Here is a 24,566-nt window from a genome sequence, read left to right as displayed (position 1 = left end):
CGAGTGACAAGGTAAGTAAATGTGCCCAAATGTGTCTGCTTAGTGTCCCCGCCCATACCCTGGAATTTTGCACTGAACATCACAATTTGAAGTAAAGTAAAAATCACTAGGGGATTGCAATTTAAGAATTTTCTATCATGGGAAAACCCCTTTAATTTGGTGAAATGGTTACTGTTTACAATCATAATGATCTTGACATAGAAAAACCATTGCAAAAGTCAACTAATAGTTGCTATATAAAATATGAAGGTAATTTAAACGTTTTAATTGATTGATCTCAATATAGGTGTCCACCATCTGCTTATTTGTGCCATTATCATGGACAGATGGTCACTGAAAGATTAGTGACCTAGGATAATCTATTATTAGCATGTTTGCATGCTGGCATGAATAAGGTCAGGTTTTGTTCTGTTAGTGACAGTCTTACAGGGGTACGAGGGAACAGGTCATCATGCTATAACAGAACCAGGACTTAAGCAAACATGGCTAGTCACAAGGTAAGATACAATCCTATTTTAAGGGAAACTTCATTGAATGAGCAATTATTTTAACTGATTATTATAATTAAAGAAGAATTGATAATAATTAGTACATTTAAAAAAAAAAAGAGTATAGAATAAAGGGCATAATAGCTGTAATTATTTTCAGAATGCTATTTTGAATGAGTTATCTTTAAATATTTATGTTTATAATATAATTATTTATCAATAAAACTATGACATACTCATATCGTATTATATACTTTTATTCATTTTATTAGGCTTATATTCTTTTGTTAGGCTTGCAGAGACTTATCCTACAATTACTTATTGTTCAAATAGTTGGCTGTGAATACAAAAGGTTTGCTCAAAAGTCGGAATGAAGATTCCATTTATTAAAAATATTTGCACTACAACTTTATTGCATTCACATGGGGAGGAATTATTTCATACATTTTGTCCAGGCATATTGTTGCAATAAGTTAGGGATAGGCCTACATGTTACAGATACAGTTACATACATACATTATGAGAGGCACATCATATTCATATATTACAATGAAATCAATTATGTTATGTTATGAGTATGTGCCTTGCTTACTTGCTGGTTACATGATTTAAATTCATACACAAACATGTTATGGTACAGCATAATACAAGGTGAGCAAGAGCACCAAATATAACTCTAAGTTCGTTGCATATGTAATATTGAGGGGTGGTAGTCTTGGCTTGCCTTGGTATTAATAGTGACCTTGGAATGACATTCTCGGATTGACATTTCTGGACTCCATACCCATACCATCCACAGCGTTGGCCAACATGTGCCAATGTGAACGTAACTTCGCAGACTTTAGCAAACTGGATGCAGATAAGTCTATACCTGTGGCAACAACTAGTTTGCCTACAGATACTGTTGGAAAAAAAACAAACAAAAAAAACCCACTATCTTGAGGGAGTCACAGCACCATCTAGATAAATTATTTCTAGATACCTATATAAAGGAAAATATCATCCATAGAGCCCTTAGATTACGTCCTGAGCCGCCTTTAAAAAAGATTTGGGACTGTTTGCTACATGATTGTGCGATTTCTTTGTTAAGCTGTTTTTGTGGTAAAAGGGCTTCTTTGTTAGTAATGTTTTCAATGGTTAGTGAAGCATTTTCAATTAAACTAAAAGCATTCACACAGCACTCTCTCTAACAAAAATTTAACAAAAAACTTTCTTCATACATGGATTCATTTGAAAATGATATTCTAAGAAGCTAGGAAAATTGGACAATATCAAATATTGGACAAAGGCGAATAGAGCTAAACATCTCAATACCAACAATATAAGAAATCATATTGATACCAATGATAATCTTTCCAAACGCAAAAACAAGGAATTCCTTTTTTTTTTTTTTAATTTATTGAAAAAGATATATACAAAATACAATGTGGACACCCTCTTTAAATGTGACACAGCATAAAATTACCAACAGTTGATACAATAAAACTTACCGGTGTATATTTTGACAATAGGTCTTCCAATACAATTACTCATTATATTCTCTTTACAGTACGTATCTGGCATGTTTCTTAGCTTTAAAGGGCACCTACCACCCCGATTCTACCTGGTAGCTGCGCGCCCGCGTCCGAGTCTCCCGGCTACTGCGCATGCCGGAGCCGGGGACCCGGACGAGGGCGCGCAGCTACCAGGAGCTGCGCGCCGAAGATTACCTGGTAGGCTGAGTAACGTGGCTACTGGGGCGTGGAGTAGCCGCGATTAGTAGCCTCATGTCTGGCTACTCCATGCCCCAGTAGCCGTATAAAAAAATTTGCATAAACCGGCAATAAAGTTTTCTAAAAGACACCCGGGACGTGGGGATTAGCCCAAAAAAGGGCTCTCCACACGTCCCATCTATCCACCTACCACCCCTTCTACCTTTATAGGTAGAATCGGGGTGGTAGGTTCCCTTTAAGTGTAATATACCTCTTAATCTCTAGATCCATTGCTTTTGCTTCTAAAGACCCTTCCCCTTCATCTCCCCCATACCAAGAATAAAAGAGAAAAAAAAACCCCAGAAAACTCTCTACCCTAATTCCCAAGCCCTAACAGCAACCATGTCGTGCGCCCAGCATGCTTTCTTCCTCTCTAACAAACTTATTGTTTATCCATGGCTGCCCATGATCCCATGGTAATGATAGTATTTTACCAGCCACTCTTATCCCTTTACCCTTCCATATGAATTTAAATAACATACTCTGTATACCTTTTAATGTTTTAATAGGAAGGAATGGAATGCAGTGAAGTGTGTACAGTATTTTTGGGAGACACAGCATTTTTACTAGATTTACCCTTGCAATCCAAGTAAATGTACCTCTACACCTTAGTATATCCTCCCTAACCATTCTGATCAGTTTCTGAGAATTGATCAGGCAGGTATTCTCCAAACTCTCCCCTAATTCAATACCAAGATATTTTATTGGTTTTACACATTTAAACCCATATCTCCTTGTTATTTCTTCATAGATATCCCTTGTATTATTTATAATAAAGTACTGACATTATTTCTCATTTAATTTATACATAGAAACCTTTGAGAACTGATCTACAATCTTTTTGATATGCCACAAGGACATTAATGGTTTTGAACATGCTAACATAATATCATCAGCATATATAGATAGTAGGGATGAATTATCTTTACCATCATCTCCCTTCACCAAAGGGCAAGATCTTAGAGCAATAGCCAAGGTTTCTATGACTAAATTAAAAATCAATGGGGATATGGGGCACCCCTGCCTTGTACCATTATGTAGAAATTTTTTTTTAGAACTCGAACTGTTAAAAGTAACCTAGCACTAGGAGACGAATAGAGTGCGATTATAGATAACAAAAAGGGTCCTTCAAACCCATAGCCCCCAAGAACTTCAAACATAAAGCCCCGATCAAAGGCTTTAGCAGCATCCAAAGACAGAAATATGGTCGGGGTATCCTTTTGTATAGAAAGTTCTATTAAATTTATTACCTTCCGTATTGCATCAGTAGTTTGTTTCCTGGGCATAAACCCAACCTGTTCTCGTTCTATTAAAACACCCAAAACTTTCCTTAGTCGAGCGGCCAAAACAGCAACAAAAATTTTATATCCCCGTTTATCAAGGAAATTGGTCTGTAATCCTCCAGCGATTCCTAAGCCTCACCGGTTTTTGGTATTGGTACCATCAGACCTTCTAGCATTTCTTTTGGTATACTTTCCCCATTGGCAATGCAATTAAATAGTCTAGTCTAACCATATGTGGTACTAGAATCTGGTCAAAGTATTTATAATACTCATTTAATAACCCATCCGGACCGGCTGCTTTACCCACTTTTAATTTTGAAATAACTTCCAAAATTTCCCGGCCTTCAAAAGGTGTATTCAGTTCGCATTTTTGTTCCTCTGTTAATCTGGGCAGTTTAATTCTGTCCAAAACATGAGAAGAGTCAGAGTGCCTCTCATCTCTTTCCTCTAGTTCTGAATAATAGTCTGCAAATACGTTAGCAATTTCTTTTGGTGAAAAGACTGCTTCTCCTACCTTATTTTTAATACCATATCTAAAATTCTGTGTCTTTTCCCTATTAATACGGTTACTTAATATTGGACCTGCTCTATCTCCCACCTCAAAGTGCTTTGCTTGTGTTTTCTTAAGATTATCTGCATATTCATCTAGTAATACATTTTTTATCCTATCCCGTATTTCCTCAATTTTATCCACTAATTTTTGTGATGGTAATATCTTAAGTTCCCTTTCCAACTTTGCCAAGTCATTATGAAGAAAGTCAAACTTAACCTTCCTTTTGCTTTTGAAGCCTGGCAGACAACTGAGCGCATTTATTCCTAGCCACTAGCCCATACAGCAAACTACTTGGTCTGGTCATTCTGATTGCAACTAAAATATTCCTTCAGATGCTCCTGAATTTCTAATCTTATACCTTCTATATTCAACAAAGATGGCCACAATCGCCAGTTATTAGGGAATAAGCTAGGGTACTTAAAATTCTGTACCTCCAGTGTGACACGAGAGCGATCAGACCACGTTCTCAACCTCACATCCGCATTCTGTGCCCTTTCCACCAATTGCCTGCTCACCATAATCAATATGCGAAAAAGTAAGATGCCTTCTTGAAAAATAAGTATACTCCTGAACACCCGGGTGCATATACCGCCAAACATCATGGAGATTTCGCCTGCACAGAAATTCCTTTAAATCTTTCCGTTTATCTATAGCTTGAGATGATGCATCTTTCACGTTGTTTACCGGGAGATTAAAATCCCCCCCTATTATTACATTTGATTTGCTTATGTTCCTTATTCTATTAACAGTCTTCTTAACAAAATTAAATTGTCTAACATTTGAGGCATATACATTAGCTAATACATATTTCCTTCCACTAATTTCACAAGTCAAAATCAAATATCTCCCCTCTGGATCTATGTTTATATTTCTTAATTTCAAATTCACTGAGTTGTGAATCATTATTGTCACCCCTGCATTCCTTTTTATTGAGTTAGCAAAGAACCTTTGGGAATACTTTGTACTTTCTATCCTAAAGTTGTCTTTTGCCAGCAAATGAGACTCCTGAATAAATACAACTTCACTATTAACCTCCTCTACTTCCTACCATAACAAAAATCTTTTTTGTGGAGAGTTTAACATTCAGGGATAAAAACTTTAATCTCACATAATGTACTTAAATTCATCCCTTTTGCCATTTTGTCTTTATTGGGGCCTTGAAATGACAACAAATAATACAAACAACTATACCAGAGAAGAAGAAAAAGAAAAAAAAAAATATTTGGAGACAATTGATTAGGGATCTCTTTTCCACAAAAAGACACAGCAGTCGTCATTCAGCTCCCGAGCATGCAGGGGTGTACCAAGCCTGTCTGCTGCCTGAGGTGAGCCATAGAGCGACGCCCCCCCATATATGTAATATATAAGGAAGTGTCAGGAGCAGATCCATCATATTGGTTTGGTGTGAAAATAAAGCAATGCAAAATACACACAGCGTACAGCTGTAGTTTAAAATGTACACAGTGTGATGCCATGTAGTATAAAATTCATACAGTATGTCATGTAGTAGAAAACAGATACAGCCAGGGCCCCCATTGAATGTAGTCCAGGCAGGGAACAGCAATATACCCCCCAAGCAATCAATCACTGTATACAGCCCCCCTATAATAACTACATACAGCTCCCCCAGCAATCAATCACTGTATACAGCTCCCCCAGCACATATTACTCATATATATATATACCTATTTTATGTTATACCTGTATATACAGTTTACACGCATTACACCTATATATACACCCTTTACATGGTATACCTGCATATACACACACATGTATAACAGGTAAAACCTGCATATACACATACATGGCACCTATATATACACACACCTATTACATATTATATCACTATATGCACACACACATATATATAACACATTAAACCTATATATACACAGCTATTACATGTCATACCTCTATATACACACACACACTACACCTATATATACAGCGATTACATGTCATACCTCTATATACACACGCATTAAATCTATATATACAGCTATTACATGCCATACCTCTATATACACCCACATTACACCTATATATATACAGCTATTACATGTCATACCTCTATATACACACAGATTACACCTATATATACAGCTAATAAATGTTATACCTCTATATACACACACTTGACATGTTGTACACACATATATACATGACAAAACACATAAACACATGTAATTTACCTGATATCCAGCAGGAGGCCCAGGTCAGGCAGGGGATACATTATGGAGGCCAATGGAGCTGTCTCCTCTCTGCAGGAGGCCCGGGATGGTGGGCGGGGTTTCTCCTGTCAGCTCTGCCTGGGCCTGCACCTTCAGGGAGACCAGCCACATGTTTGAATGTGGCGCTCCCACTCCTCCTCCTCGCTCCTCCATGCTGCTTCTGCACTAGTGACACAGGAAGCACTAGCAACCGCTTGCTGTGTCACAGAAGCGGCGCACAGGACGCCCGGCGCGGTGCTGTAAGCAATAGCACTTGCATTTGAATGATGCAAGTACTATTGGAAGTAGTAGTGGAGTGGCCTGGCAGCCTGCAAAATGCCGCCCCCTCCTCCAGCAGGAGGTGCACCGCCCTGAGGCGAAAGTCTCAACTCACCTCATGGCAGGTGCGTCCCTGTGAGCATGGTCGGGAGCAGCAAGATGGTGGCGCGGGGTGACTTTGGCTTCCCGAAGCCGCAGACAGAGCCGGCTGTAGACTTCGGGGGGACCAGGAAGAGGAATCCCGGCACTGATCGCGGCCACCCATTCTCCTGAGTTAAGGTCCGCGACCTGCTCCCTTAGAAAGAAAACTTCCCCATACTGTCCCACTTGGAGGCGACAGGGAGAGAACTCTCCACTCCCTGCCCTGTGTAGGGACAGGAAGCCACTGGTGTTTGGATGCAGGGGAGGGCTAGTTAACCTCTCCGTTTCCTGTCCCTGCAGGGTCAAGGGTCATCCTCCAAGTGGGGCCGTCATGGGGGACGCTAGGTGAAAATGGGTCTGAGCCTTAAGCTATAAGCTGGCTTTGTCCTTAAGGAGTTAAAGCTATACTATTGGATGTGGGGGGGGGGGCAACCAAAAAGAACATACGGTGGTATAATAATAATAATAATACAAAAACTTCATAAATTAAAAACATTTTCTTGATTACATTTAGGTTTAATACTCCATGATTTTTTGGAATTATTATGCAACATACAAGGATATCTTATCACGCACTAGGAAATGTTGCTACTAGGAAGTAAAGCACTCATTCTATAGGAATTGTGGGGAATTGCTCTGGTAGATTCTTTATAGCAGTGGAGGAAACAGGGACACACGCAGAGTTAAAGTCCAAAATCAAGTGTTTTATTTACACTTTGCCAAAACACAAATTCAGCCTTGGCTTGGGCACATACAAAATAAATCCTGCCTGGCTGGGCACTGCCTAATACAACAAAAACACCTAACTATACATGTACCAGGCTGCCAGGCCCATGGTCTAGGCCAGCAGTATAACAGGAGGCACTCAATTACCTTTGCTGTGTGAGCACGGTCCAGCCTTCAGTTCTCCGAGTAGTGTCTCACCTACTGCTTCTGGCCTGAAGTCTAAATCAGGCTCTAACGAGTTCTGCAACTCGCACCTGTGGGCTCTACAGAAACCCAGGTCCGAAGCCCAGATGGAGTAGGAGTCCCACGACCAGCCTACCCATATTCCATAATAAGCATTCCCAGTACAGACGTTACAAAGGTGTCTATGCTAGCGAGGCCAACATAGACCAAACAGACTACTCCTGCTTACCACATGTCTGCACTAACCCTTGGGTTACTGCAATCAAATCCAGGGCTTTATCATGTACCTTTTATCTTCCTGTTCTCCCACACGACACCTCTCACTTTCTCACAGAATACACTTAGATCAAAATGGTCATTCAAACCTCCTGGGCCTAGTGTTTCAGATTTCATTATAAACCTTGCTTCTTTCTGCAGAAGCATTTGTTGAAGGTCACTGGAGGAGGCACTTGTTTGATAGCTGCAACTCTTGTAACTCCTGGATTGGAATTATGTATCTTTCTTATGTGCGCAATTAATCTCTAAACCCCTTCTCCTGTTCTAACAGAGCTAACATGCCCCCTAAATCTTACACATAGGTTTCTAATAGTCTCACCTATATAAAACAGGCCATATGGACAAAGAATGACATCCAAGACAAACTCTGTTCCGCAATTAAGAAATTGTCGTAGAACTATAGTTTGATTTCCAAATCTTAGTACCTTCAACCTAATGTACTGTGCGCAGCAACTGCAATTCCCACATTTAAAACTACCAACTGGTACTGCTTTTTTTCAACCAGTTTTGTTCATTGACGTCCAGCCTCCCTCCTTTTTTGAGTCAGCTATTTACCGTATTTTTCGGACTATTAGTCCAGTGCGGCTTATATATGAACCGTACTTACAGACAACAACTGCCTTGAACTGTGAACAGGTTTGCCACCTGCTGGTCATTCATTCTTATAATCAGGTGCACCTTATAATCCGGTGCGCCTTATATATGAACCTAGACATTTTAGCAGGCATTTATTGATGGTGAGCCTTATACTCCGGTGTGCCTTATAGTCCAAAAAATACTGAACTAGGCGCTTTTTTACAGTTCTCCCTCTTCTGAATGTAACTAATGGTTACCTTGTTCCAGGATGTGCCAGTTTTTCAATATTGCCAGCCTAATAGTATTGGACATGGAGGAGAAATCCCTTTACTCTGGGTTTGTCAAATGCTTCTCCTTAAAATAGGTTCCCTGTCATCCTATGTTGCTCTCTCGTTTGCTTCCAGAATAATGGGTTTGGGTAATCTCTACTGAGGAGCCTGTGTAAGCTCTTCTGCTTGTAATTCAAACCCTTCTTGGAAATTATTGATTCTATGTAGGCAATTTCAAGTGCCCATACGGGAGGGCCTTTTTTACAAAGTTGGGGTGGTTACTGTTAAAGTGGAGCAAGGCGTTCTTTATCTTTATTGTGGTTTTTCTGAAGACTTTCGTATTTACTTGATTGTTTACAATCTTGACAAGAATGTCTAAGAACTCCAGTCTGTCTTCTCCTATTTGATATGTGAAAAGCATATTCATGTCATTAGACTAATTTAGGTCCCTCTACAAACATTTTCACTGTCACTGTCCATATTATAAACACATCATCTACCCCAACCATCAACCATTTACCTTCAAATTGAAACACATTATGCGCTAGGACGCACATTAATGTGTCACAGATAGAGACATAGGGGCATATTTATCAGGACCTCTGCGCACCGCCAGTGGCGCAGAGGCCCTGAAATAATCGCAAATGCTAACTTATTGCTAGCTTTTGCGGTTATTTTCCCCAATCCGCCACCTGCACGCCAGTGGGGCGTGAAGGGGCGTGAAGGGGCGTGAAGGGGGGGGGGCGGGCCCCCAAGCGGGGGGCGCGGCCGGACGGGAGTGGTCCTGCGGAGCGTTACTGTCCCCGCGCACTCGCTGCTGGCGGTGACTTTTCATACGTGCCGGCTGCGTTTTTTCTACACCAGGCCCTGCCTGGCGTAAGTTAAACGCTGCGCTGCTGGCAGCCCGATACATCAAGAGGCAGAAGCCTCGCGCCAGCTTATGATAAATATCCCCCATAATCCTAGTTCTTATTTGCTGCTTCTAACACTATTTTTAAGTCATCTACCCTATACAGCGTATAGGCGTCATCTCCAGCTTTGAAACCCAGTAGTTGTAGGGAGCTGTGTGATCATTTAGGACGATGGTATGGTCAGCTACGTACTCCTTCACCATCTTTCTGTAAAGATCAGCCCTACTCTGCCGAGACTGGGGACAGGTGACAGTGTCTTGATGTGGTGACATAAAACTGGCAAAGGCCTTGTAAAGCATACCCCTGCCACTGCTGGACAAGCTGCCTGCTCGCCTACTCTCCCTGGCTACTTGTCCCGCAGAACTACGCCCTCTGCCGCTAGCGCTGTCAGAAGGAAAATACTGTTTCAGCTTGTGCACCAGGGCCTGCTGGTATTCATGCATTCTCACACTCCTTTCCTCTCCAGGGATGAGAGTGGAAAGATTTTGCTTGTACCGTGGGTCCAGGAGAGTGAATACCCAGTAATCGGTGCTGGAATAAATTCTTTGAACGCGAGGGTCACTGGATAGGCAGCCTAGCATGAAATCTGCCATATGCGCCAGAGTACCAGTGCGCAAGAATTCACTCCCCTCACCGACCTGACTCTCCATTTCCTCCTCCTCCAACTCCCCTTCTTCCCATACACGCTGAACAGTGAAGGACTGAACAATGGTCCCCTCTTCTGTCTCGCCAACATTCTCCTCCTCTTCCTCCACCTCCTCCGATATGCGCTGAGAAACAGACCTGAGGGTGCTTTGGCTATCAACAAGGGAATCTTCTTCCCCCGTCTCTTGTGACGAGTGCAAAGCTTCAGACTTCATGCTGACCAGAGAGTTTTTCAACAGGAGTTGCAGAGCCGCCACCAGGTTATGGCCGTTATCACACACAACCATGCCTGGCTTCAGGTTCAGCGGTGCCAGCCACAGATCAGTCTGCGCCGTGATGCCCTGTAATAGCTCTTGGGCGGTGTGCCTTTTATCGCCTAGGCTCAGCAGTTTGAGCACCGCCTGCTGTCGCTTAGCGACGGCACTGCTGCTTTGCCTAGAGCTACCGACTGATGGTGCCGTGCCCACGGATGGTAATTCAGAGGAGGAGGAGGAGGCATAGTAGGCCTAAGAGACCTGGACCGAGGTAGGCCCCGCAATCCTCGGCGTATATGCCCGGCAGCACTTGTCCACGTGTCCGTGGTCAGGTGGCCATTGTCAGAAACGGCATTGGTCAGGGCACGGATGATGTTGTCTGACACGTGCTGGTGAAGGGCTGGGACGGCACATCGGGAAAAGTAGTGGTGGCTGGGGACCGAATACCGAGGGGCGGCCGCCGCCATGAGGTTGCAAAAGGCCTCAGTCTCTACCAGCCTATAGGGCAGCATCTCCAGGCTAAGTAATCTGGAGATGTGGACCTTGAGGGCTTGGGCGTGAGGGTGGGTTGCACTATACTTCCTTTTGCGCTTCAGCGTCTGGGGTATGGTGATCTGAATGCTGGTGGATGCTGTGGAGGATCGTGGAGGCGAAGATGGGGTTTTCGCACGGGAGGTGTTTGGGCCGGGGTCCTGGGCAGGGGGCTGACTAGCAGATGACACAGGGGAAGGAGCAGTGGTGTGCCCGGCCGGAGGTGAACGGGCCTGTTGCCATTGAGTGGGGTGTTTAGCATTCATATGCCTGCGCATACTGGTGGTACTTACGCTAGTAGTGGTGGAACCCCTGCTTATCCTGGTTTGGCACAGGTCGCACGCCACAGTCCGTCGGTCATCCGGTGTTTCTTTAAAGAACCTCCAGACTTCTGAAAATCTAGCCCTCGCCACGGGAGCTTGACTACGTGAAACATTTGGCGCTGATGCACCAGCTCTGGCCCTGCCTCTCCGTCTGGCCCCACCACTGCCTCTTCCAACCTTTTCTGGTATAGGAATCGCCTCTGTCTCAGAAGCACTGTGTTCACCCAGCCTATCAACCCAGCTTGGGTCTGTCACCTCATCATCCTCCGATCCCTCAGTCTGCTCCCCCCTCGGACTTCCTGCCCTGACAACAACTTCACCACTGTCTGACAACCGTGTCTCCTCATCGTCCGACACCTCTTTACACACTTCCTTCACTACGTCAATATCATGTCATCATCACCCACAGACTGCGACCGGTGGAAAACCTGGGCATCGGAGAAGAGCTCAGCAGCAACCGGACAAGTGGTTTGTGACTGTGGAAAGGGTCCAGAAAACAGTTCCTCAGAGTATGCCGGTTCCAATTCCAAATTTTCCTGGGAGGGGGCAGACTGGGGGGAAGGAGGCTGAGGTGGAGGAGCTGGAGGAGTGCTGATTTCGGTGACATGGGTGGACTGCGTGGAAGACTGACTGGTGGACAAATGGCTAGAAGCATTGTCCGCAATCCACGACATCACCTGTTCGCACTGTTCTGGCCTCAACAGTGCTCTACCAAAAGTCCCAGTAACTTGAGACATGAACCTAGGGAGTGTAGCTCTGCGGCGTTCCCCTGTTCCGTCATCAGCAGGTGGTGTCTCACCCCGCCCAGGACCACGGCCTCTGACCCCTGCAGTAGTTGGACGCCCACGTCCACGCCCTCATCCTCTACCCCTAGCCCTCGGGTTAAACATTTTCAAAATTAAAGTGTAAACTGTAAATGTTTTTTGGTTTTTTTTGTGTTTTTTTATCCTATTGCTATGGCTAGTTTCTAACCTACACTGACAGCACACAACTGGATTTTGTGCTGTGCCTGATGACTTTGAGTTATAAAAGTAAATAAACGTAAAAAAAAATAAATGAGCAGACTGTGCCCAATTCAAATCAAACCCCTAATAAATTGTCCCACTTCGGTGTTTGAGGTGGATATGTGTGTCACTAAGAGCTAAACACAACGGTCGCAAGTCTCCCTGCAAATTCCTCACAATATGGTACTAGCTTCACTACTAGTGCCAGCAAGCCCAGCCACAAGCAAACAAAAAAATATATAACACTATTGTAGCCCTAAGAAGGGTTGTTGGGTTCTTGTAGACCAGGGGTCTCAAACTCAATTTACCTGGGGGCCGCTGGAGGTAGATTCTGGGTAAGGCTGGGCCGCATCAAGTTTTCCACACAAAATGCGCTTACAAAATATCATTATTCAGATTCAAATGTCATGGCGTCTCCCAGCGCAAGGAAAGCCCCATGCTGGGAGACGTGTTCTCTCTATGAACGCGTCCTGTGCACCGAGGGGTCCCAAGCTCCTACCGCACTGAGCCCAGGACACTCCATCCCCCCCTCCCCCCCGGTACTTGCCTCCCATTGAAGAAGATGAAGTCGCCGCTCTGACCTGCACCAAGTGCGTTCAGAGCGGCGACTTCATCTTCTTCAAGTACCGGAGGGAAGGGGATTAACCGGTTACGGGCCCTTTCCTGTTTTTTCATGTCCATTTTTCACTCCCCACCTTCAAAAATCTATAACTTTTTTATTTTTATACGTAAAGAGCTGTGTGACGGCTTGTTTTCTGCGTAACAAATTGCACTTCATAGTGATGGTATTTAATATTCCATGCCATGTACTTGGAAGCGGGAAAAAAATTCCAAATGCAATGAAAATGATGAAAAAAACGCATTTGCGCCATTTTCTTGTGGGCTTGGATATTACGTCTTTCACTGAGCGCCCCAAATGACATGTCTACTTTATTCTTTGGGTCGGTACGATTAAGGGGATACCAAATTTGTTATAGGTTTATAATGTTTTTTACAAAAATTAAAACCTCCTGTACAAAAATTATTTTTTTGATTTTGCCAACTTCTGGTGCTAATAACTTTTTCATACTTTGGTGTACGGAGCTGTGGGTGGTGTCATTTTTTGCGAAATTTGATAATATTTTCAATGATATCATTTTTAGGACTGTACGACCTTTTGATCACTTTTTATAGATTTTTTATATTTTTCAAAATGGCAAAAAAGTGGCATTTTCGACTTTGGGCGCTATTTTCCGTTACGGGGTTAAACGCATTGAAAAAACGTTATCATATTTTGATAGATCGGGCATTTTCGGACGCGTCGATACCTGATGTGTTTATGATTTTTACTGTTTATTTATATTTATGTCAGTTCTAGGGAAAGGGGGGTGATTTGAAATTTTAGGTTTTTTTATTATCATTTTTTTTTTTTTTAACTTTTTTGTATTTTTATTTATACTATTTTTCAGACTCCCTAGGGTACTTTAACCCTAGGTTGTCTGATCGATCCTATCATATACTGCCATACTACAGTATGGCAATATATGGGGATTTTCCTCCTCATTCATTACAATGTGCTATCAGCACATTGTAATGAACGGGTTAAAACGAAATAGCCTCGGGTCTTCGGAAGACCTGAGGCTACCATGGAGACGGATCGCCGCCCCCCGATGACGTCACGGGGAGCGGCGATCCCAGGTAAGATGGCGGCGCCCATGCGCCGCTATCTTTTTGAGGCTGCCGACAGCTTTGCCGGCAGCCATCGCTGTGAAAACACCCGCGATCGGTACTAGCACCGATCGCGGGTGTTACCGGTAAGCCTTTGCTGCAATATGCAGCAAAGACTTACCGGCTATGGAGAGGGCTCGGCCCGTGAGCCCTCTCCATGCAGCGCGACCTGCCCTCTCCATGCAGGTGGGGGCCGCAAAATATTGTCCCGCGGGCCGCAGTTGGCCCGCGGGCCGCGAGTTTGAGACCCCTGTTTTAGATGGAGAGTATCATCTAAATAGATTCTAACATTCACGGAGCAGCTTCCCTGCTTGTGATGACAACAAGAGGCCTGGCATATGATAATTGCTTTTTATTACTAGGAGGTGTAAACCAACCTTGTATGTCTCAAAATCTTTCTTTGCTGATTTCTTTTCCTGTGGGCATCCTATAAAATTGGTTTTAATTCCAGATTTTCTCTAATAATGTCCCATACACATGCATAATAGGCATGATGATTTTTGTGGTAATAGTTTAAGAATTTAGCAAACCTCTTAGCAGTTGACATTTGTGAAGCTGTTGTGCGCGTTGTTCATCTTTCGGAACTTCAGTCACGCCCCCGGATGCGGGCATGGTGATCGGGGTGATGCGCAAACATACACACCTGACAGCGTTCTATCAATCAGGTAAAATTAATTCCTATAGGTCTGCTTAGCTCACTTGACCGACCATATCAGGTACATACATTTGGCAACTACCACACCATGGCACACCCCATGGAGGAAGCGACGGCGAAACGTACGTCGGGTTGCTGTGGTGTTGGTCCATTATTACCTTTGCAATTTCGGTATTATGCAACACCCGGGTGGGTAATGTGACTGTTTACTTCCAAAATGTTACTAGTTACTTAGACTTTTGTTTACTTGTTAACTGCAAAAATGTTTGCATATGCATTTGAATACTGGAGACCATCGCCACATCTCTGCTTCTGTGGATTTGAGTGTATGTTTTTAACTTAGTAATTTTGATGGTCATATTTTGTATTAATAAAGTTCATACAATTGTCTTATTGAAGCTAGTGTTATGGTGTATGATTTATTGTTCATGAGTATTTTTGGTCCTACATACTTATATTGGTACTAATATTTGGATTGGTATTAGGAGTCTTTACCTAGTATTGGGTATTCTTTTTGATATTCAAACATTGCAATGTGCCAAAAAAATTCCTCAAAAAAGACAAAAAAAAAAGACCAAAAAAAAAAAAAAAAGATAGAGGAGTGTAAGCCATCTCGAATATAAGCCGAGGCACCTAATTGTACCACAAAAAACTGGGAAGTGTCTGTTCCACCAACGAAGCCTACCTTTCCCCGGTTACATAATCTCCGACAAAGGTCTCCAGATGGATCCAGCCAAACTGTCGGCAGTTCTGCAGTGGCTGCGTCCAGAAGGTCTTCGAGCCATTCAGTGGTTCCTGGACTTTGCAAACTACTACCAGCAGTTTATCCCACATCTCTCTACTCTGGTCTCTCCCATCATGGTGCTGTACTCCCCCAGAAAGGGCCTAAGGGACGAATGCTCATGTGCAGCTTCTTTTCTAAAACCTTTTCTCCCGAAGAGAAGAATTACTCTATAGGGGATAGAGAACTTTTAGCCATCACACTTGCCCTGGAAGAATGGCAATATCTTTTGGAGAAAGCTCTCTATCCAGTCTGCGTTTACACAGATCATAAGAACCTCTCGTACCTCCAGACAGCTCAACGTCTTAATCCCAGGCAAGCCCGTTGGTCACTCTTCTTCTCTCGCTTCAACCTGATGATTTACTCCCGACCTGCGGAGAAGAATATCAAGGCGGATGCCCTATTCCGTGCCTCAGATGTCGTTGGAGAAGACCCGGTTCCTCAGCATATTGGGGCTTATTTACTTAGGGTCCCGCAGCCACATTTCCGTTGGGTTTTCCGACTTTTCGTGGATCGCGCCGCCGGGGACAGGGATTCAGAAGGGCATTGTGTCGCACGCGATCAGATTGTGGCGCACTGGGCCGGCTTTCAAGCGACAGAAATCAGGGACTGAGCGTGGGATCTAACATTTAAATTGTGTGGCAAGACAATACACTTACATGCACCAGGAAGAAAAAGGCGAACTCTGGCAGACCTGAGCGGGGAAGCAACACATGCAGGATATCTGGCGCATAATCTTAGTCAATTGCAGCGGAGTCCATGATCGTCAGACAACATACAGCAGGGATTGCGACAGGACGGGGTAAGTAAATGTGCCCCAATATCTCCCATAACAGTTGGTTGCTGCCGCTCCGGTGTATCTTTGGCAGCTTCCACCTGGAAAATCATATGTCCGAGCTGCTCTTCGGTAGAGGATTTTATTTTGGGGACATTACTCGTGCCTGGCTGGGCACCTGGGGGTGCAATGCTCCGTGGCCCTCATCTCCCGCTACTACTGGTGGCCTGACTTGGTCAAGGATGTTTGGGACTTTGTGAGATCCTGCATCTCCTGTGCCTGTAATAAGCCTTCCCATTTGAAACCAGCTGGTCTCTTGCTTCCGTTGCTGATACCCAGTCGCACATGGTAACAAGTGGCTATGGACTTAGTCAAAGACCTTCCATCCTCCTCAGGCAATCCCGTTATCTGGGTGATGACAGACCGGTTTTCGAAGATGTCTCATTTTGTCCCTCTTCCAGGTCTGCTGTCTGCTCCACTTCTTGCCAGCTTTTTCTTTCAACATATCTTTCGGCCACATGGGTCCGAAGGGTCCAGTTTAGCGTTCTCTATCTTTAAAATGTAATCAACTGCGGGTGAAATTGGACTTCTCTTCTGCATACCATCCACATTCTAATGGACAGAGTTAAAGAAACTCTGGACTGCTACCTTCGTCATTTTGTCTCTGCCCGTCAGGTGGACTGGTCCACTAGGGTGTTCCTGCGATGGAAGAATTGGTGCAGGACTTCAGTCTGGGAAAAAACTCGTCAATCTCTACTTCGGGCATCTGCCTGCACCAAAACCCCGGCCCTCAAGAGATGCAGACCTCCTCCAGTCTTCTCTCCTGGGGACAAGGTCTGGTTGTCCTCCAGGTACATCCGGTCCAGAACCTGATTAAAGAGATATGGGAACCAGAGATCGAGCTAAGCCTGGAACTTTCTTTTTTGAATTTGAACATAGAGGTATTCCGCCAGAATTTAGATGGTCCGTAGCAAGAATGTTAGTGGAAGCAAGAAAGGCTATAGCACTTCACTGGAAAGATCCAAAGTGTCCAGATGTGAAAGCAAGTGTACCAATATGAAAAAGTTTTGAACGAGAGGGCCACCTTAAGAACAACTGATTTTGATGGAATAATGGGTAATATATGCATCAAAAAAGATGAGATTTTATTAACTCTTGAATGTATGGAGGAAAAGAAAATCGTCAATTCTGGTTTCCTTTCTTTCTGTATTTCTTTGGGGCCGTACACCCTACCATAGAAATAATACTGTATATTGGGGCACATTTACTTACCCGGTCCCTCGGAGTTCCCCAAAGTGCATTGTTTGTCCAGAATGCACTGTGCCGCGATTCACTAAGATTGTGTGCCCGATTTCCTGCATGTGTCGCTTCCCCTACCACGTCCGCCGGAGTTCACCATCTTCTTCCCGGTGTATGTACGTGCATGTCTTGCGACACAATTTCAAAGTTAAATCCCCAGCTCAGTCCAAATTATTCGGATCGTCTGACGGCCCGCCCACCGCGGCTGCACCAAAACACGATCGCATGGGCCAAAATCCCTGGTTGAATACTTGTTCCAGTGGCGCAATCCCAGAAAACGTTGGAATGTCCAAGGAAGTGTGGCCGCTGGACCCTAATATTACTGTTTTATTGTACAGTTACGGAAGCGTGATATCAAATATGTGGGGGGGTTTTCATGATTTTGTGATTTTTGTCCTTTATTAGGTATGTAAAGGGAATGTTGATTTTTAGGGGACTTTCACTTTATTTAATATATTTGTTTTATTATAAAGTGTTTTTACTACGCGTTTTAAACTTTTTTTTACTTTTACAGGTTGTCTTGATCAAGCGATGCTCTGATCACTTGTTCAAACTCTACTTCCTATAACACAGTTCATGCTGCGCATGCTTAGTGTGTTACAGTGTGAGGATAGCGCAGCCATGGGGCATTGGCAGACCCCGGGGCTGCCATCGGAGAAGCGGACTCCCCCAGTAAGCGCCGCAGGGGGTTCAAATCATTACACAGGACTCTTACATGCTGCGGTCATGCATTACTGCGGCGTGTAAGGGGTTAACATCTGCAATCGGCAGAATCTCCTATGGCAGGCGTTAGCTATAATATACAGCCAACACCCGCAGCTTCTGGAATTGGTGCCATTTGGCAGGACGTAGTACTACGTCACGATGTGACAAGTCCCGTCCAATGTTGGAAAGGGGTTAACATAGGGCATGCAACACAATTTGCATGTTAAATACAGCGGACGACTGACCGAGCGCTGAAACGCCCCAAAGAACGTTTTCACCTAAAAGAATGTGCAAAGTCCGACAGAAGTGCGGCGCAAAGCCCTTAGTAAATTGCGGCACATTTACTAATACTATGGAAAAATACACTATTGTGCAGTGGGCGACACAATCACGAAGACCAGATCTTGGTCCTCATTAATGTGGCACACATGCCTGATGTGCAGGTACTGTGTGGATCAGATTTTTCTTTTTTCACTTAGTTCAAGGGGTGTGTGCCACATTTCGGTCATACTTGCAGATAGTTTGCACATGTATTTATATGCAGTCTATGCCAGAATTCTGCCACAGACTGCTTAGTAAATGCTCCCCGTTATCTTTTCTTCTTTTTCCTCATATTTCAAAGGGTAAATGTATTGTTATCATTGTGTTTTTTTTAGCTTACAATCCCTCATATGCTTAAGTCAGATAAAAGCTAAGTCTTATAGAGGTTAAGCATTTAAAAGTCCAGGCTCATTTCTCAATTAGCATAATGATCACATGATAGGTACATGGTAGCATGATCACAGTTTAAAAAGAATGTAGAATTCATATAAATAAATAGATAATAGCTGAAAATTATTGTATATTTTCAGTGTGGTTGATTAATCAATAAATAGTAATAATTTTTTTATTTTATAGTTTCATAGTTTATACGGTTGAAAAAAGACACCTGTCCATCATGTTCAACCAAGGAAGGGAAGGGATTGCATGATGAAGGGATTTAGCGGAAACAATTCTATATAACATGACCATCAATGTTATTTAGGTATAAAAAGGCATCTAGACCCTTCTTGAAGCTCTCTGCTGTCCCTGCTGTGACCAGTGGCAGGCTATTCCACAGATTGACATTTCTCATAGTAAAAAAGCCCTTTCGATTCCGGTGTTTAAACCTTGATTTCTCCAAACAGAGACAGTGCCCTCTCGTCTTTTGATTTGATTTAATCTGAAACAACTTACCATATTTTTTGTATGGACCATTAATATATTTAAATAAACTAATCATGTCCCCTTGTAATCGTCTCTTTTCCAGACTAAATAAATCTAGTTGTTTTAATCTTTCCTCATAACTAAGACCCTCCATACCCCTTATCATTTTTGTGCCTCTATGTTAAACCCTCTCCAGCTCCGGGACATCCTTTTTATGGACCGGTGCCCCGAACTGGACAGCATATTTCAGGTGAGGCCGAAACAATGCATACAGTGGTAAAATTACATCCCTATCCCGAGAGTCCATATGACAAGATCCTACTGGCTTTAGAGGCGGCTGATTGACATTGCATTCTGTTATTCAATTTATGATCTACTCATACCCCCAGGTCCTTTTAAACAAGAGACTCTCCCAGATTTACTCCCCCAAGGACATATTTTGCCTTTGGATTATTAGTACCCAGGTGCATAACTGTCACGGATGCCCCCGCGATACATGTCTTGGATTGCAGGCACATCCCCGTCCTACGATGTGGCACCATCCCCCCCGGAACCTCATTTGCCAAGTGGATGACGAAACACTCAGTTTGTCCAAGTCACCCTGCAGCCTATCAACATCCTACATAGACTATATTACACTTCATAGTTTGGTGCACTACATAGTTTGGTGCATCTGCAAAAATAGGCACACAGTCTCTATATCATTAATAAATATATTAAAAAGTAGTGGGCGAAGCACAGAACCCTAGGGTACCCCACTCATAACTGGTGACCATTCCGAGAAGGAATCATTGACCACTACTCTCTGGATACAAACTTTCAGCCAGTTTTCAATCCAATTGCAAATGATTCCTGCCAAAACAATAGACCTTATTTTACTCATCAGGCATCTATGAGGGACAGTGTCAAATGCCTTTGCAAAGTCCAAGAACACAATATCCACAGCTGCTCACCTCTTCATAAAAGCAGATCAGGTTAGTCTGACAACTTCTCTTCTTAGAAAACCCATGCTGGCCGTCACTTATTATACTATTTGAAGTCCATACTTCAGTATATAGTCTTTTACTAACCCTTCAAATATTTTCCCCACAATGGAAGTTAAGCGTACAGGCCTGTGATTGCCTGGTGAAGTTCTAGAGCCCTTTTTATATATTGGCACCACATTTGCCTTGTGCCAGTCACTAAGCACCACACCAGACATTACGGAATCCCTGAAGATTTTAGTCAGGTGTACAACAATAACAGAACTGAGTACTTTAAGAAATCTGATCCAAGAGATTGGATCATGTATACATTCAGCCAGTCCAGTATATTACAGGATGTATAAAGGATACCTGCTCTGACCCATTGTTTTTTGCATTGATATACTTAAAAAATTTCTTGGGATTTGTTTTGCTATCTTTCGCCACCTGTCTTGCATTTTGTATTTTGGCTGATTTGATTTCCTTCTTACAGATTTTGGTAAGTTTTTTGAAAGTTTTGAAAGCCTCAGGTGACCCATCAGATTTATATTTTTTGAATGCCCTCTTTTTATCATTAATTGCCCTTTTTACTGTAAGCCACGTGAGGTGTAATCTAGCCCGTCTATACTTGTTACCTTTTGGAATATATTTAGAAGTATAGGATAGAATTGAATTTGTCCCATTTAACATTAGTATCATCATGTGACAGTATCTGATCGCATTCTATATCATGTAGTCATGGCTGATCTAGTCTGATGCGTAAGGCATTGGTGTGTTGAAATCCTTGCCGATCCACGTCTGATTCATCTTGACACAGGTCTGTCTCTCCACATTACGGGTGGACAAGCGGGTTCTCCTTGGGGTAAAGATGGCCCCCGCCACACTGAACACTTGCTCTTATGCCAGGCAGGACAGCTTCTCTACTGCAAACTTGGCAAGTTGGGGGCCACACATCAAGTTTGGATGCACAGTAGTCCATGGGATCCTCTACCTGGGGTGGTAGAGTGCTGTCCAAGTAGCCACTGCCTACTTGGGTCTGCTCCATGTCCTGCTGCTGGTGGCGGCTACCCTCTGCACTAGGCGGGTGAAGAAAGCTGCTCATTGAGGACTCCAGACCTAAGCTGCTGCTGATGGAGCTGCTAGTGCTCCAACCCCCCATCTACCCACAGCAGCCATGGCAGTAGTGATGACTGCCAGGAATCCCCTGGTCAGACCAGACAGAGGATGGACAATGGTGCACATAGGCAGCAGCCAATTGTCTGCACAGTATTTCTCTATAGTACGTCAGTTGTTCCTCCCTCTGCCACTGGAAAAAAGGCACCCATTTTAGACCGGTAGCGAGGGTCCAAGAGGGTGGAAAGCCAAAAGTCATCCCTATGCTGGATGTTGACTATTCGGCTGTCACTAGTTAGGCAAAGCAACATGCTGCGGGCCATCTGCGCAAGTGACTCTGAGGGACTCACAGACTCACAGCCAGATGGAGGCCTCTGGCTTCTTGATCATCTGCCTCGTCTTCTACCTCCTCCAGATACTCCTGCTCCTCCTCTCCTGTCACATTTAGCACCATCTGTTCCAGGACATGAAGCAGTAGAATGACGTTATTCATCCCGTAGTCCTGGTGACTGACAAATAACGTGGCCTCTTCAAAGGACCTGAGCAAACGGCAGGTGTCGCGCATGAGCTGCCAGTGGCTGACATCAAAGTTACACAGGGGAGTACTCCTGTCCGCTTGCATCATCAAAAAATCATTAATGGCTTTTCTCTGTTAATACAGGCGGTCTAACATATGGAGGCTGGAATTCCAATTGGTGGAAACATTGCATATCAGCTTATGTTGGGGGGAGGCTGTTCTGCCACTGCAACTCGAAGAGGGTGTGCTTGGCTTTGTAAGAATGGATGAATTGCAGAGTGCACAGTTTCCTGGCCATTTTTGCATGTTTTGCAGATGGGTGGAAGACTTCAGAAACCTTTTGACAACAAGATTGAACACATCATGCAGGGTGCATGGACCATCCCTCCGCGGTGCAGCTTGAACACCATGTTTCTCCCATTGTCTGTCACTCTGGTTCCAATGGTTGCAGTTGTCGAACTGTGTGACACGGCTGTGCCCTGTACATGTAGTATGATGTACTTAGACTTGTGGAGGCTGAGGTGGTGGTGGAGAAGGAGGAGCAGTAGGCGGATATTGGCGCAGGAGCAGCAGTTTACAACTTGGAGGAGAAAGCGGCATCTCCTGTTGTTGATGTGGCTGGGCGGGAAGCACATTCACCCAGTGGGCCATAAAGGACATGTACTGGTCCTGATCGTAGTTACAGCTCCACACGTCAGCACTACCGTGCACCTTGGAAGAAACCGATAAGCTCTGTCCCACCCTCTGTTCTACATATTTGTGATGGGCTAGTACTGCCTTTTTGGAAAAAAAATTTCAGCTTGGAACGCTCCACCTCTGTTTGGCATAAGCCATTAGTTCTTCGACTTGGACAAGAGCACGGTCAGATTCTGCATCTTAGGATGGCTGGACACATACAGTTGTCTCTTTGTAATCGTCTCATTCAATGACTGATGGTGCCATGCCTAACGAGGATCAGGCTCCCTTTGACAGAGGTGCTGGAGCCTTGACTGGCTGAAATGGTGTGTGTGCAACTAGGTGCTGCTGCTGTTGCTGCAGCTACAGAATGGACCACCACATCCGAGACACGTTACTCCCAGGCCATTGGATGGTGAAATGGATTGAAATGGTGAAATGGCCATTGGATGCATATGTTGAAGCAGGGCCGTGGTGCCAACGTTAGCTTCCTGGCCACGCTGGCCTGCAGATTCTACATATACACATGTTTGGCTCCTCTGTTGTCTTGACAAAAACTGCCACACCGCTGAGTTGGTGATTTTACCGCCAACACTCTGCACTGAGTGACTACTCATGCCACTGCCTCGCTGAACCCCTGTGCCACTGCTTACTTGGACCTCTAAGGTGGATTTTGTACCCTGCAGCCATTTGGCTCCTGTCCTCATACTGCTGCTACCCTGCTACAGAAGTGACTTGCTGCCTGTTTCGCTGCCTGGCGCACAAGCTGACAACCTCTTCTTCCGACGATGATGATGAAGCCCTTGCTTCACCCGACTCCCAAGTGTGATAGGCTACATCATCATCAATTTGTGTTTCCCTGTCACTACTATTCTCCTCAACGGTCTCAGTATGCACAGCCTGACTACTTGCAAGTGCAACATAACCTCCCATGGCCACTCTCCACATCTCTACTTTCCCGCCTACTGCACGAAGCAGCGGATGTCTGCCCCACCTCTTCACTGCCAAGCTGCTGCTGACTGTCCTCAAAGAGTTCGTATAGTGGCGCTGAGCCCAGACAACCTAGTAAAACTAGTAAACCTGGCTGAAGGAAATTAACAGGACAGCGGCTGGTTGAGTACAGGTGAGGGCCATTGACCTGCTCCTGGGCCACGCCAACTAAGGGTTGTAGCTGACAAACCCACAGACTCTTGGCTGGGGTAGTCATATGTCATTTGGGAGGAAGTGGATGACCTAGTCAACCAATCGAGAACCTTTGGGTTGTTGATCAACAAACTGACACCCTGGACTTTGAGAAGAAATCACTCCAGCAACTATGTGGATTTAGCATGGATTTCTTGATATCTACTTTATCAACAAAAAACACTTGAAATTTGGGGAATAGAGAACCTCAAAAACTGACACCCTGGACTTTGAGAAAAAAAATCAGCTTTAACAGAACAGGTTCTGTCGTAATCTATGGAATCATCTGATGTCAGTGAAAAAAAGAGTGCCTGATCAAAAACAAGCCACACTAATAATTCGGAAGTTTAATACCATGAAAAATACTGTTGCCCCAACTAAATGATATCCAGCTAAAATATGTAAATGGGTAAATGTTACACCTGGGGTATATAAATGTAGACATAAGAAATGTAGGTACTGTGAAATAATTAATGGGAGCGAATCAATACTGTCAAATGACACTGGAGATTTTTCTTTTTTTAAATTAAACCAAAATTCACCTGTTCCTCTGAGTTTGTAGATTACTTAGTTTATTCTACCATGGTAAACAGTACTTATGGTG

At 43.9% G+C, this 24,566-nt stretch overlaps 1 protein-coding gene across 3 annotated transcripts in view; it reads left to right on the top strand.

Annotated features, from left to right (window-relative positions):
• The first annotated feature begins 384 nt into the window (after positions 1-384).
• The window catches only part of TULP1 (TUB like protein 1), a 264,106-nt gene continuing 239,924 nt past the window's right edge, over positions 385-24,566 (top strand). For all 3 annotated transcript variants that reach the window (XM_072137212.1, XM_072137211.1, XM_072137210.1), the window contains exon 1: positions 385-497. In XM_072137212.1, the coding sequence (XP_071993313.1) occupies positions 483-497 (15 nt within the window). In that variant the 5' untranslated portion in view covers positions 385-482. The remainder of the gene's footprint in view (positions 498-24,566) is intronic.

This window comes from Engystomops pustulosus, chromosome 2, assembly GCF_040894005.1.
Source record: "Engystomops pustulosus chromosome 2, aEngPut4.maternal, whole genome shotgun sequence".
Classification (NCBI taxonomy): domain Eukaryota; kingdom Metazoa; phylum Chordata; class Amphibia; order Anura; family Leptodactylidae; genus Engystomops; species Engystomops pustulosus.
The sequence above is the reverse complement of the archived record's forward strand: the minus strand, read 5'-3'. Positions and strand labels throughout refer to the sequence as shown.